The sequence below is a fragment of the Myotis daubentonii genome, chromosome 9 (genome assembly GCF_963259705.1).
Source record: "Myotis daubentonii chromosome 9, mMyoDau2.1, whole genome shotgun sequence".
In the NCBI taxonomy this organism is placed as follows: Eukaryota; Metazoa; Chordata; class Mammalia; order Chiroptera; family Vespertilionidae; genus Myotis; species Myotis daubentonii.
The window spans coordinates 67039042-67054147 of NC_081848.1; the positions used below are offsets into that span (position 1 = coordinate 67039042).

The window sequence follows — 15106 nt, forward strand, 5'->3', positions numbered from 1 at the left end:
ATGAACTGATGGGCTCAAGCTGGGAGGAACCCGAAATATTGTGGGGCCACGAGGGACTAGGCCATCCTGGCCAGAGGGCCACCAACACCTCCACAGGGGAATGTCCTCATTTCATAGATGAGGCAGCAGCGGCACAGGGCACAGAGTGGCTTGCCAGGTCACCTCCTGCCTCGGTGCCAAGCTGGCTGGCTTTTGTCTCTGTGTTTTTCGTGGGCTGTTACCAGCACAGCATTCCCCAGTGGCTGATAAAGCCAGACAGGACTGTTAGCAGGACACTGTCATCAGCTCAGCAGTTCCTCTCTAATGAGCAATGGAAAAACAAAAACAAGCCACAACTTCAGGCAGAGTCGGAGGGATTAACTGAACTGGAAGGAGAACCTTCTGGGTGTGATGGTTCTGAGTTACAGGAAAACCATCTGCTTTTAAGAGACAGAAATGTGGGGTATCTTTGAGTCAGGGGCCTCACTGTAGGCCCCACTAGCCTACTTGGGGTGAGATTTCTAGAGCATCTTCTATTCCAGCCCTGCCCTGGAATTCTCTAATCGGGAGAAGTGTGGAGAGAGGGAAGAGACAGGAGAAGTGCCACCAAAGGCCAGAAGTGTAGGATTTGTTTTTACTCTTGGCCACCACTTACTGAACGTATATGTGACAGGCACCAGGCAAGGCTTTTGCTCATTTAATTATTTCCTTTAACCCTCACAACGCCTCCATGAGGTTTGAACTTCTTTTGTCCACAATCAGATGGTGAATAGGTTCAGAGACGCTAGCTCATTGGCCCAAGGTCACACAGTTGGTTAGTGGTGGGACCCAGGCCATTGTCCTTTCCCAAATGCCATTCATGCTGGTAGAAAAGATTGTGTCAGCCCTGGCCGGTGTGGCTCAGTTGGTTGGGCATCGTTCTATATACCAAAAGGTTGCTGGTTTGATTCCCAGTCGGTACATGTCCGGTTGCAGGCTCGATCCCCCCGAATGGGCGTGCAGGAGGCAGCCAATCGGTATTTCACTCTCATATCGATGTTCCCCCCCCCCCGCCCCATCCCCCTTTCCTCTCTCTCCAAAAGTCAATTTAAAAATCTTTAAAAAAAAAAAAAGAGGGAGAAAAGATTGTGTCAGGTGAGTAAATGTCAGCAGAGGAACCCTGGCAGCCAGGGTTCATTATCCCAGAGAGAGACAGGTTCCTGGCTGGGATAGGGAGGGAGCACTGAGGGCCAGACAGGATTTTACAAAAGTACCTTTAATGCAGTTAAGACTGGTACCACCTGCCTTTGCCCAACCCGGCTCTGGTCTCTGGAGCAGAAGGGAGCCTTGGGCCGTGGCTGGTCAGCTGGGCGCCCTGCCCACAGGGTCGGTCAGCTCCTCATTTCTTCTTGGTCTTCACCAGTCCCTTCTGCACTAGGCAGCGATACAGCTCCTGGATGTAGGTATAGACGCACTTGGAGTCGGGCACTGCCAGCCGCACCATGTCATCCACCTCCAGCAGCTGGGCACAGTCGGCCAGTTTCCTGAGAGGCAGAGGAGGGGTGGGGTGAGGACCAGAGCCAAGGTGAAGAACATGGGAGCTAGGGGAAGGGGCGGGGGCAGCCCAGCAGGGACGAATTGTGTGTTGGAGGTGGGAGTCATCTAGGCCAACTATCCCATTGCACAGATGAGGAAGCTGAGGCCCTGACGGAGTCAAAACTGACACCCAGCTTGGTCTGCTTCCGGAGCCCACGTTTTCATTGCACTGTGGCCTCACGTGGAACGGGACCCTCTGGTCTCCAGGTCTGCGTTAACCCACCCCTCCCACATGCTCCCGTATCTGTCCCCTGGAAAGCCAAGCCCCTCCGGAAGAGTTTCAAGGACAGAACCCCAGTCCTAGCTAGAATGATGGCTTATAGCTGAGCCATCTCCATCTTCATTCTGTCTCCCTGTATTTGCTGAGGGAGTTCAGCACTGAACAAAACCCAAACTTCCCTGCTCTCATGTTAACTGACATTCTCGTGGCAGAACACAGACAGTAATCAAACACATGAAATAGATGGCTCATCCGGTGGTGAGAGGTGCTGTGGAAGAAAATAAGGCCAGGAAGGAGGCAGGGAATGTTCCTGTGTTGACAGTATTTTTGAAAGGGTGCTCAGGGAAGGTCTCTTAAGGAGAGTAAATCATGTCCATATCTTGGACGAGGATTCCAGGCAGCAGAATAGCACGTGCAAAGGCCCTGAGGCAGGTGTGCTTGATGTGTGTGAGGGACTGCATGGAGGTTAGTCCTCTTTTTCTATCTTCCCAGCTGCCCTTTGGGGCAACGTGCCACTCCTGGCTTTGCGAAGGCTGATAATCAGAGCTAACCACCATTGGGGCCTTGCTACCAGGGGCCAGGCGCTTTATCAAGTGTTTCCCCTTGAACTGTCTCATTTACACCTCCCCTCCGTCCTCAGCCAGCAGAAGAGGAACTGGACACGCAGAGCACTTTGGTGATTTGCCCAAGGTTGAAGTGAGTGAGATGGCTGGGACTCAACCCCAGGCTGGCCTGACGCCTCTGGCATCCGTGCCCTGAAGCGGGGCCTCCAAGGCCCCAGCCTGCCAAACCACGTGGCTGCTGGCAGTAGGAGAAACCAGGGTCCCAGCAGAAAGCCTCCCTTGGGGCTGAGACAGCTGGGCCGAAACCCAAGCCGGCCTGGCCTGGGTGCCGGGGGAGGAGCGCAGGTGGGAGGATTTCGAAGAATGGGACCGGCTCCCTGTAACCGATGCAGTGACCTCGGCTTCTGGGTGTGGGTCTCCCTACACAGGAGCTGGGGGCCAGGCTCCTCCAGCAGCACAGCTGACTGAGCCCAGTGGGGGCTTTGGCACTGGCTGCTCCCCTCTGTCGGGACTTCACAGGAATCAGAGGAGGGGCCATCTTAGTTGGCACATTTAATCTTCACTCTAACCCATAAGGGTGGTTAAGTCAGCTGCCGAGAGTGTCAGAGCTAAGGAGGAAGGAGGCAGGATTCACACTCGGCACCTCATCCTCCATTCTCCATGGTCCCTAGCTCATCCTCCCCTTCATACTGCTGTCTGATGCCTCCTGTCAGCCATCATCATTACTGAGCCTCCTTCTGCCTTCCTGTGGCTCTGCCTGGCGTGGAATCAAGGCGAGGCGGCTGCCAGCGGAGGGCAATGCCTCGTGCCCCACAGGCCAGGGACACCTGGCCAGGCCGGAGCTGCACTCCCTTCTGAGCTCACTTGGAGCCCTCAGTCCTGACTATGAGTTTACTTTCCAGTCCCAGTTCTGCCACAGCCCTCCTGTCCCACCCCGGGATGTCACGAAACATCTCTACTTGTATCCCCTCTGGGGTGCTGTGAGGCTGGAACAGAATAAACCAAGAAAAGCACTTAGCACGCCTGGCAGATAGCCCTCTCCATCCATGTGTCTTGTCATCATCCTTAAAGGTGTTTCTGAGCCCTGAGCCCCCTCCCCCCAGGCATGCATCCCTTCCCTTGGCGGGATAATGTGGAACTGGAAGGAATCTTCCGGACCTCAAGTCGGTGGTCTCCAATGGCACACTGGGTGCCCTAGGCCCTATACTTCAGGGACCATCTTGGGAAGGGAGGTTGGGCATTAAGCTCCTGGAATCCCCCAACCGGAAAGGTTCCCCTTTAATTTGTTTTATATGTCGGGCATTCACTTACTATTTTGAGAAATCTGCTGGGGGAAACACGCATCTGAAAGCACAGATCACTATCCAAAGCTCTCATTTCGCGGATGGGGGGGACACAGGCCCAGAGAGGGGAGGCTGCTGTCCCAGGCTTCCCTGCAGGCTGGTGGCCAGGCCCGCACACGACCGGAGGGCTCAGCCTCCCAGACCCAGGTGCTGCTAACATCTGCAGACTTCTTCCCTGTCCCGGGCTATAGAAGTGCGCCCAGAGTTGCCCTCACTGGCCACGTCCTCTGCACAGTCCTGTCTCTGCCAGGTGGCTCGGAGGCCTCTCCCTGGGACAGGAGAAAGCAGGCGCTGCTGGCGTGAGTGCTTGGGGAGTCCTGAGCACCGGGAAGCGACCAGGCCTCGGTGGGCACAGATGTCTGGCTGTAGTGCTTTGCTGATGGGAGTGCCTCCCTGTCCCCCACTCGGCAGTGGTATCTGGCTCTCGGGTTCTTCCTTGGGCCACTCTGTTCCTCACACCCTTCCCGCCTTTCTAGTACCACCCATGGCTCCATCCCACCATCACGCCTGGCACCCAGCTCTGAGTCTCAGGAATAAACCCGCCTCCTGGTTCCAAAGTGAAGCCTGTCTTACAGCTGTGATCTCGTTCACTACACTATAGGAGCGGCCGCTAAGGCTCTTGCGAAGTGTCTTCTGTGCGTTAGGTACTGTTACAGGGACTTCACTCAATTATTTACTTAATTCTCACTATAGCCCCGGAAAAGAGGATACCTCGTGCCCGTTTTAAACATCGGAGTATGAGGCTCGGAGAGGTAAAGGAGCCTGTCCAAGATTACACAGCCAACAAGTGGCCGAGTCAGAGTCTGACCCCAAGTCCTCCCACCGCCCTGTCTGGAACAGCAGGCCTGACCCCGCCCCCTTCTCTACCCCTCCCTCTGCTGGCGCTGTCTTTAGGGCACCTATTCCTCCTGGGCATGATATTTCATATGCGTGTGTTTATGATCTCTCTCCCTCTGACTATAAGCTACAGGGCAAGCAGGGATTTTGCCTGCTGCTCTGTCCTGAACCCGTTTCTGGTGATCAAAGACTGTTGGCTACGCCAATGCGTGGCCACATTCCCCCACCCCTGTGGGCGCGGCGCTGGCCTTAGGCCTTAGGCGTGGGCACCGAGCCTCGGGGTCCTGGCTGTGGCTTACTCTGCGGTGGAGAAGGCCAAGGTGAAGTTGTGCCGGCGCTTGGTGGGGTCCAGCTCGGCGTAGTCAAAGGCCTCGGGGAAGAACTTGTGGATGAGGGCGCAGAAGGCCATGCCGCTGCTCCAGCTTGACGAGAAGTTCTGAATGTCCACGTGCTGCGGGCGGCGGGAGGGGCGGCCTCCGTGAGACTCCCACCCTCTGGGCTCCGCACCACGCAGCCCTCCCGGGCACTGCCGCCCTGGGGAAGGGTCCCGCCCGTGCCCACCTCGTAGTGTCTCGTCATGGCCCTGCACCACTCCAAGAGCATGTTCTTGACGCTGCCGATGGCTGCCCCGGCTGCCTTCGTGTTCCGGAACAGGGCCGTGGGGCCGGAGGCTGCCCTGTGAGCGGAGGGATGGAGAAGGCCAGGCCAGAGAGGTGGGAGGCCACCGAGAGCGCCATCAGGGAGGAGCCCCAGCCCCGGGTCAACCCTCCCACCTTGGCCTGGGCTGTTCCCACCCCCTGAGGCCTCCATCCTACCAACCCACATCCTGGGAAAGCCCAGCCCAGCCATTTCTCGCCTGCATCCTACCCTCCAAACTTGTCCACGATGGCTTTGCGGTTCTGTGCCCGGGCCCCCCGGGGCCGGGCAGGGGCTGCCACCCTGCGTTCTGGTGCCTTCTCCTTCTTCTTCTCCTGGGAGGGAGGGGGCTCCGTGGGACTCTGGGGCACCTCGCTGGGTGAAGACTCACTACGCAGAAAAGTTCAGAGACCAGTAAGAGGGGCGGGAACCAGCCAGTATAGGGTACAGGGAAGGGGTGGGAGCAGGTTGGGGGTGGGGGGTCCTTGCAGTCCGAAGGGGCATGGACAGTTGGGGCACCCACTCTTGGCACCCATTTCCTGTGCCCAGCCCTGGGAGGGGCTGGAAGGAATAGTGAGGCTCAGTCTAACTTGGGGAGTGTGTGGTCTGGTGGTATGTGAGGGCAGAACTAGGGCAAGTCTGAGGTCTGACCTGAGTCTGAGTCCTGGCTTTGCCTCTTATTTGCTGTGTGATCTTGGCACTGTTCGTGTTACTTCTCCGAGCCCCAGCTTCCTCATCTGTAAAGGGGGCAGCACGCACCTGCCTGACAGGATGGCGCTGAGGCTTGAGTAAGAAGGGGAGTTCAGAGCCTGCCACGTAGCTACCTGCGAGCTCAGTGAGGATTCAGTTATTTTTCTCTAAGACAGTAACACAGAGGTGGATCTCAGGCCAAAACAAAGGAAGAGTCTTCTCATGACTACATTTTCCTCCCGCACCCGCTGGGCACCAGGCACTGTGCTCAGTGCTTTGTTCACGTTATACCATTGAAGCCTCACCCTGATCCTACGAGGGAGGCACAGTTACTGCACCCACTTCACAGATGAGAAGAGGCGAAGTGACATGGCCGAGGTCACACAGCTGGTAAGTGGCAGAGTCGTCGTCCAAACTCGGGCTTTCTGCTCATGCTCTATATAAGGTGCTTGGCACCGTGGAAACATGCTGAGTGGCAAGATGAGGGCCTCCATAAGACCTGCCAGGGATGCTGAGAGGCCAGTGATGGGGGGGTGGGGGGGGAGGGGGCAGCTGTGCTGATGCTCCCTGGGCTCCAAGCCCTGGCTCCTTCAGCTTCCTGGGCTCTGCCCTGGGAAAGGGGCTGAATAACAGGAACCCTGGACTTCTCAAGGCCAGGTGCTGGGGAGGCCCAGGCCCAGGTGAGGGGAGCTGGAGTTAGAGGGATTTGGAGCCAGGCCCCGGGGTCGGGCATTACCTGGCGGAGGGACTGGTCTCTCCGGAAGCTGCAGTGTCTGGGCCCAACCCATCTGCAGGAAAGGAGCAGGGGGAGGGAGGTGAGTCCACCATGACCGCTCCCTGCACGACCCCCAGGAGAGCCCCTGCAGCAGCCTGTGGGCTCCTGGCTCTCACTCACCTGGGCTGAGGCCTTGACCCTCCTCCGTGGGGCTCTCGGGCCATTCCTCGGGGGAGCTGGGACTCACCCCTGCCCCTTCCTCCGACGCTCTCTCCGCACCCTGATCCTGCTCTTCATGGGGACCGCCTGACTCCTGGAACCAACATGGTCTGGGTGAGCTCACAGTCGCACAAGTGCTTGCCCAGGGCTCTGTGAGGCCTTCAGAAAGATCTGCAAGGCAGCCTGGGACACGGCGCAGCAGCCCCCACCCCAGGCTCTTGCTATCCGTGGGAGGAAGACTGGACTCCCCCAGGAAATAAAGCACAGGGGCCTTGCTTCCCTGGGGGCAGGGGACTCCTGAACATTGTGGGGCCCCCTCCTCTCCTCCGCCTCACTCACCTCCTCCTCCCTCGTGTCGCTCTCCTGTGGCTCAGCCTGGGCCTGGTCTTCCAGAGCAGCCTTTTTCTCAGAGCCTGATGTGGCCTCTGGGGCACTGGCTTTCGCCTGGGCTTCAACCTTGGGCTCCTCCGTCTTGGCGCCCTCCTCCCGAGAGGCTGCCGTGGCCTCCTGCTCCCCATCAGCCTCCCCGGCCCCGGCCTCCTGCTCCGCAGTGCCCTGCTCCAGCTCAGCCTTGGCCGGGTCCTCCACGTCAGCTTTCTCCCCGGATGCGGGCTCGGCCGCTTTCCCCTCAGCCTTCTGCTTCGCAGTGGCCAACACCATGCCCTCCTGTCCCTCGGCCTCCTTGGGTTCAGAGTTGGTCTCTCCTTTCCCACCCGTCATCCCCTGAGGAGCCCCTTTGGTCTCTTCCTTCCCACCGTCCTCCTTTGGAAGTTCAGCCTCCACGTTGGACTCCACCTTGGCCTCATCCAACCCATTGGCTTCCCCCGGGAATTCTGCCGAAGCACCTCCCTCAGCTGGAGCTCTTTCCTGCTTTCCTGCCCCCTCCGGAGGCCCCTCTGTGGCGGTGCTGGTGCCTTTGGCCGCCTCCCCTGCAGAGGTGTCACCTCCCGGCGTCCCTGGGGTCCCTGGGGAGTCAGTGGTCCCGTCCTCAGAGGGCTTCCCTTCCTTCTGCTCCATCTCTGGGAAGAGAAGACAAGCAGGCCTGGTCATGCCCATCCTGCACGAGGTGAAAGCCCGCCCGCAGGCAGCGCCGGCCAGGAGTCTGGAGGCCTGGGCTTCAGTCCTGGGTGCCCCTACTTGGACATGTGACCAGAGAATCCACTTCCCTGGGGTGAAATGAAGGGACAGAGTGCTGCTTCCCGAGAGGTGGGGAGTGGGCCGCGCTGACTTAATGTTGGGTGGTGTCCACCTACCTTTGCAGATTGTGGCTTGGGCTTTAAAGAACAGTAGGTCATGCCCTGGCCAGTGTTGCTCAGTGGTTAGAGATTCACCCAGTGCACTGAAGTGTCACAGGTTCGATTTCCGTCAAAGATACATCCCTGGGTTGCAGGGTATGTGGGGAGGCAACCAATCTATGCGTCTCCCTCACATCGATGTTTTCTCTCTCCCTCTCCCTCTCTCTCTCTCTCTCTCTTCCTTTCCCTCCCCCTTTCCACTCTAAAAATCAATGGAAAAAATATCCTCAGGTGAGGATTAACAACAACAACAAAAGAATATTAGGTCACATAATGCCTTTTCAATGATTTTTGCCTCTTTTTTTTAATCCTCACTTGAGGACATACTTAGAGAAGGAATGGAGAGAGAGAGAGAGAGAGAGAAAGAGAGAAAGAGAGAGAGAGAGAGAAAAGAGATAAATCAATGAGAGAGAAACATTGGTTGCCTTCCATACATATCCCGACCAGGTATAGAACCCGCAACCCAGGTATGTGTCCGGACCGGGCATCGAACTAGCAGCCTTTTGTTGCACAGGACGATGCTTGGGTGGTTACAATTCCACACTAGCATTCTGGAACAGTGGTGGTAGTGAGCCTCAGGCACAGAGCCCAAAGCAGAAAGGAGCAGTTAGATAGGGTTTAATAATACTGTTTTGTCTCGGCCGTTTGGAGAACCAAGATGGCGGCATAGGTTAACGCCGGAGTTTGCTGCTTTGAACAACTATTTCAAAAGTGAAACCAAAAAACGGAAGGGACATCACCCAGAACCACAGGAACGCTGGCTGAGTGGAAGTCCTACAACTAGGAGGAAAGAGAAACGCATACGGACACTCAGAGGAGGCGCAGTGCTGAAGTCAAATTCTGAGGTGCGGAGTGCGCGGAGCGGGCTGGCGGCGGAGGGCGCGGTTGTTGTTTTCAATCGGGAGGGAGTCGCAGACTCTGAGCTCCAGATCCGGGCGAGTCTTTAGGGACCCAGACTCAGGCGGGAGAAGCGGGACTGTCTGGCTTCGGTCAGAGCGAGTGCAGCTTTCTCTCTGAGCTTTGCAGCGGGTGCTGGGACTCAGAGAGGCAGAGCCCCTTGGGACAGGACTGAGAGCCGCCATAACTGCTCTCTCCGGCCCACGCTGTTGATCCTGTTGGACCCGTCCTGCCCAAGCCCTGCACAGAGGCATTTGCCGGATAGCCTCAGGCAAAGGCTAGATTAGCACCTCCCTAGAGGACAGAAGTTCTCTCACCGCTGACACAGCTGAATCTCATAGCCACTTGGCCTGGAGGTCAAACCCTCCCTGGAATTAGCTACAACAATCAAGATTTATCTATAGGACTGCGAACAAAGACCACTAGGGGGTGCACCAAGGAAGCATAACAAAATGCGGAGACAAAGAAACAGGACAAAATTGTCAATGGAAGAAATAGAGTTCAGAACCACACTTTTAAGGTCTCTCAAGAGCTGTTTAGAAGCTGCCGATAAACTTAATGAGATCTACACGAAAACTAATAAGACCCTCGATCTTATATTGGGGAACCAACTAGAAATTAAGCACACACGGACTGAAATAACGAATATTATACAGACGCCCGACAGCAGACCAGAGGAGCGCAAGAATCAAGTCAATGATTTGAAATGCGAGGAAGCAAAAAACATCCAACCGGAAAAGCAAAATGAAAAAAGAATCCAAAAATGCGAGGATAGTGTAAGGAGCCTCTGGGACAGCTTCAAGCGTACCAACATCAGAATTATAGGGGTGCCAGAAGATGAGAGAGACCAAGATATTGAAAACCTATTTGAAGAAATAATGACAGAAAACTTCCCCCACCTGGTGAAAGAAATGGACTTACAGGTCCAAGAAGCGCGGAGAACCCCAAACAAAAGGAATCCAAAGAGGACCACACCAAGACACATCATAATTAAAATGCCAAGAGCAAAAGATAAAGAGAGAATCTTAAAAACAGCAAGAGAAAGAAACTCAGTTACCTACAAGGGAATACCCATACGACTGTCAGCTGATTTCTCAACAGAAACTTTGCAGGCCAGAAGGGAGTGGCAAGAAATATTCAAAGTGATGAATACCAAGAACCTACAACCAAGATTACTTTATCCAGCAAAGCTATCATTCAGAATTGAAGGTCAGATAAAGAGCTTCACAGATAAGGAAAAGCTAAAGGTGTTCATCACCACCAAACCAGGATTATATGAAATGCTGAAAGGTATCCTTTAAGAAGAGGAAGAGGAAGAAAAAGGTAAAGATACAAATTATGAACAACAAATATGCATCTATCAACAAGTGAATCTAAGAATCAAGTGAATAAATAATCTGATGAACAGAATAAACTGTTGATTATAATAGAATCAGGGACATAGAAAGAGAATGGACTGACTATTCTTGGGGGGGAAAGGGGTGTGGGAGATGTGGGAAGAGACTGGACAAAAATCGTGCACCTATGGATGAGGACAGTGGGTGGGGAGTGAGGGCGGAGGGTAGGGCGGGAACTGGGAGGAGGGGAGTTATGGGGGGAAAAAAAAAAGGAACAAATGTAATAATCTGAACAATAAAGATTTAATTAAAAAAAAATACTGTTTTGTCTCCATTGCTTCCATTTCCAATCTATCTTACCTAATAATAAACAAATGTGTAAATTGACCATACCTCCACTACACTAACCAACCAATCAGGAGAGCATGCAAATTAACCCAACAAAGATGGCGGTTAATTTGCATACGTAGGCTCCAAGTGGAGGAGCGAAGCCTGATGGCTCCGGGGCCAGCTCCGGCTGGAGCCCGGCCAGAGCGAAGGCCTGGGTCCCGGGTGCCAGAGGCAAACCGGTGCCAGCAGCCAAGGCAAGGGAAGGCCTATTGCATGAATCTCTTCGTGCAACAGGCCTCTAGTATATATATTAAAGTCCAGTGAACAAAAGGGTGAAACGATCAGAATGACCAGTGGCTATGACACGCACTGTGGCAGTCAATTAGCCTCATCCGGGCCCCAATTGGACCTACCCCCACCAGCCTGGCCCCCGATTGGCCCCCAATACCCCTATGGGGTGCAGGGCTGGCTGGCCAACCGCCCGCGGCCCCTCCCCTCCCCCGGCCCAGCCCGATGGGCCCCCATCAGGGGGCGGGCCAGCCAGAGCCCACCTGTGCACAAATTCGTGTACCAGGCCTTTAGTAGTGATATAATGTTTCTTAAAAAACACACACATTTGTTGAATTTACAAATAAGTTAGTTCAGAGGAAGACATTCAGGAAAGCAGGTGGTACAGATAGAGCTAAATCAGGGAGGTGGTATAAGAGTGCCTGAAGTTTGGGGATCCCTGAGTCCGCTGATCTCAGCCTCTGCCAGCTCTGCCAGCCTCTGGTCCTCGGAAAAGTTGAGCCTAGGCATGGAAGAGTTTCCTTCGGTGGAGAATAGAAACAACGCTCTCAAACCTCTGCAGGGAAATGTGATCCTCCAACTGCCTGGGCTTGGTGAGGGGAGGGAGATTATGACACCTTAACTTGGGGTTTCCTATTCAAGTACTGTATGTACTCTAGGATCTACAATAACAGGTGGATTGGAGGGGGGGAGTTTGGGGCCCCCTCCTTCATCATCCTGCCCTTCTCAGGGGTCTGTTTACAAAGAAAACAACCCCCAAATAGTGTTCAGGGCATGACTCAGCCAGTAAGAAAAGCAGACACCCCTGTCACTGGCTAAAAATACCTCCTGCCCTCCGCAGGGCCATCGCTCTGGGTGATAGTTCCCAGGGCACCTGGGTAATTGGGACAGAGGCAGGACAGGCAGAGGGGGCCAGGGCTCGGTTCCTGGGTCTTACTGCCCCAGACCAGGTCCTGGGGTCCCTGGACTTGTGCCCCGCCGTTTCCTAGGAAGCAGGTGGAATTGGCAAAGGTGTTCACACTGTTCTAGTTCTGCCCCTCCCACCAGAGCCCTTCATGGTTCAGCTGCTCCAGCCTGTATTAGAGGGGACAAGTGAGCGGAGACATGGAATGCACATGGGGCTGGCCTTGACCCCCATCTCCTAGGCACTCACTCTGAGACCTGGGCAAGTCCCTTTGCCTCTCTGGGCCTCAGTTTCTGCCCATAATGACATGATGGGTCTAGATCAGTTTTCCCACACTGTGTTCTGTGGGAAATTAGGGTCTCCTAAGACATTAATAAGGGCTGAGGGGTTTAGTCTCTGGCTAAGGTTGTTCCAGAACCTAATCTTTACCCTTTTAAAATATGCAACTTCATGAACACTTAGATACCCCATAGTAAAGAAACCTTAACTTGGCTTAGCTTTATTTAACTAACTTTTCCCCAAACCTCTTTTTTTTAAAAAGATATATATTTTTATTGATTTCAGACAGGAAGGAAGAGGGAGAGAGAGATAGAAACATCAATGATGAGAGAGAATCCTTGATCAGCTGCCTCCTGTATGCCCCACACTGGGGATTGAGCCCACAACCTGGGCATGTGCCCTTGACGGGAATCGAACCTGGGACCCTCCAGTCCACAGGCTGATGCTCTATCCACTAAGCAAAACCAGCTAGGGCTCCCTAAGCCTCTTTGACCATGGTTTTTTTCTTTTATTTTTTGCTGCTTTTCCTGAGGCACCACTACCACCTCCCTGAGCAATGCCATGCTTAGCAGAAGTATCGCCCACCCTGGTCGGAATGACCTGCACAACCCCTTACTGCCCTGCGCCCTTGCTTGGAAGGCGGTATGGAGTGGTGGTCAAGATTCGTGACTCCAAAGTCTTCCTACGATGGGATCCCAGCTCCCACTGTGTACTGATGGTGTGACCTTGAGCAAGCTACCTGCCCTCCTGGCGTTTTGATTTTTGGAGGTAAAAATAGGTCTCGTTGCACAGGGATGGTGGAGGGTTAAGGACACATTGCATAGGAAGCACTTTGAAGCCTGCGTGCTGGGGAAGGCACGCTCATCACACATCAGCTGGTACTGTGTAGGCTGGCCTCCTCCCAGCCATGTACCAGATTAAGGCCCTGACCCGGCCATGAGGGCACTTAGTTGGTGAGACAAGGCAAAGAGAACTGAAGGCCAGTCCGTTGATAACCAGCCCTTTTTAGACCTCAAAGTGTGGTAGTAATTGGCTAAGACATAGCAAAGTGCTGCAACCATCTTTCCCTTCATCTACATGCTACACCCTTAGGGTGGCGGAGGCGAAGGACAGGTGTACACACACACACACACACACACACACACACACACACACACACACACACACCTCAGCCATGCTGTGTGTTCATCACCTCTGCTTTCCACCCTCCGGGCTTGTCATAAATAGACAAGAGTGAAGAAACTCAGAAACACCCCACCCCCAGCATGAACAACTCTAGAGCAGCTTATAGCTCACATAACACCCTGCTTTACCTTGCTGGTTCCCCCCTCTAACCCTTGGGAACAGGCGGGATTGGCCCCCTTGTACACATTAGGAATTTGAAGCTGGGGCAGGTGAAGTCCCTTGATTAATGTCATAGGACAATTAAATGGCCAACCCGTACCTAGAACCCAGGTCTCCTGACAACTAGCTGGAGCCTGAGCCAAAGATGCTGCTCCCACCAGGTGCTCAGCCCGTGTGTCCTTCCAAGGCTCCAGCCCAGGGTGCGGGGCCTCTCACGGATGGGGGTGGACAGTCAGACATGGCTGAGGCATTGAGCTCTCTCTTTCCTTCCTTCCTCTCTACTTTCTTTCCTCCTTCCTTCCCCAGGAAGCCTGCGTAGCATGCCTGCCCTGCACATAGTTCCTCTCCCCTTCCTGTTGCTCTTGGCAGACCCGAAGGAAAAGAACCCAGGAGCCCCAGTTCCAAGCCTCAAATAGTGTTGATGACATTTGATGGTTCTGCTGACACCGTCAGACCCTCCGCCACCCCATCTGCCTTCCGGTGGTCCTGAGGCCACTCCTAGCTGCTTGGAGAGTCTGCCACCCTGCCCAGCTGAACCAGGGAGCCCCTCTGCCCAGCAGGCCTCCCTGTGGGTGGCCTCCTGCAGGCTGCTCTGTAGGTGACCTCAGGTTGCTCAGCACCCCAGAGGCTGAGTCCCTGAGCTCTGGCATCTCAAAAGAAGCCTGGGTTTCTCCAACTCCGGGGCCCTGCTTGGAGGCATCCGCCCTTGGAATGTGGGAGAGGGGTTGGCAGATCAAGGGGGGCCCCTGAGAAAGGAGCTCGGGGCTTCTCTTACCTGGGGGGGCCTCTGCCCGGGGCCTTGGGAGCTGTCTCCTTCTTCTAGCTGAGCAGCCTCACTCCTGGCTGCCAGAGGCCTCTAGCCCCCGGTGCTTCTGTCCCTGCCCCCTCCACCTTCCGCCCTCCTTCCACCCCACCCCCATTTCAAGAGCCTTGGGCCCCCGAAGAGCATTGTTTACGCCCTGTTGGTACAACACTTTCCCCTGACCTGGGAGGCTCAGGTTTCCCATGAAGATCTGACAGGTGGCACCTTTCAATCATAGGGCGCGCCTCCTGCCCTGACCCCAGCAGCATGCATTCGCTGGTCCTCTTTCGTCCCAATGTACTTGCCCGGCCCTGGAGACCTGGAAAACCATCTGCAGGCCCATTTGGATGGTCCCCAGCCCTCTGGCCTCCCCTGTTCATCCAGAGCCCAGGCTAGGCCTCCGTTGCCCCGCCCCCCACCTTGTGTCTTTAAATAGTTCCTTTTACTCTTCCTGAGACAAAGCAGCTGCTGGAGGGTGGGCTCAGGAGGGAGAGAGTGGGACAGCTGCTGTCCGGACTATACTGGGGTGTCTTGGGAGTCCCCTGGCTCACACTGGACAGAGATTTGGAGGGGGGAGGGGCAAGGAGGAGAAGATTGATGGGTCAAGGAGACCCTGGGCTTAGAGTTTAGAAACACAAAGCTGAGCTCTGTTTTGAGTGAAGTGACGGGTACACAGTAGGCTCTGTGCACGTTTTTGTACTGAATCTAGATTTTGCTCAGAAAAACCAAACACATCTTTACCTTCTCAATATGTCCTATGAGAGGCACTACTTTTTGGAAAATGTGTGCAGGGCATTCCCCCCTTACCCACCCCCTCCCGCCGCCAACACACACAACTTAGGAAGCTGTGGCT

General features: G+C 54.9%; 1 protein-coding gene across 5 annotated transcripts in view; it reads right to left on the reverse strand.

Moving 5' to 3' along the window:
- Positions 1-1218: 1218 nt before the first annotated feature.
- The window catches only part of SMTNL1 (smoothelin like 1), a 208942-nt gene continuing 195054 nt past the window's right edge, over positions 1219-15106 (reverse strand). For 2 of the 5 annotated variants that reach the window (XM_059709336.1, XM_059709333.1), the window contains exons 2-8: positions 7117-7796; positions 6739-6871; positions 6580-6631; positions 5385-5543; positions 5079-5193; positions 4817-4968; positions 1219-1502 (exon numbers count right to left, since the gene is read on the reverse strand). In XM_059709336.1, coding sequence (XP_059565319.1) covers positions 1358-1502; positions 4817-4968; positions 5079-5193; positions 5385-5543; positions 6580-6631; positions 6739-6871; positions 7117-7794 — 1434 coding nt within the window. In that variant the 5' untranslated portion in view covers positions 7795-7796 and the 3' untranslated portion in view covers positions 1219-1357. Of the gene's footprint in view, positions 1503-4816; positions 4969-5078; positions 5194-5384; positions 5544-6579; positions 6632-6738; positions 6872-7116; positions 7797-8030; positions 8243-14226; positions 14371-15106 lie in introns of those variants that run through there. The other 3 variants (XM_059709334.1, XM_059709335.1, XM_059709337.1) reach the window with 3 other exon arrangements.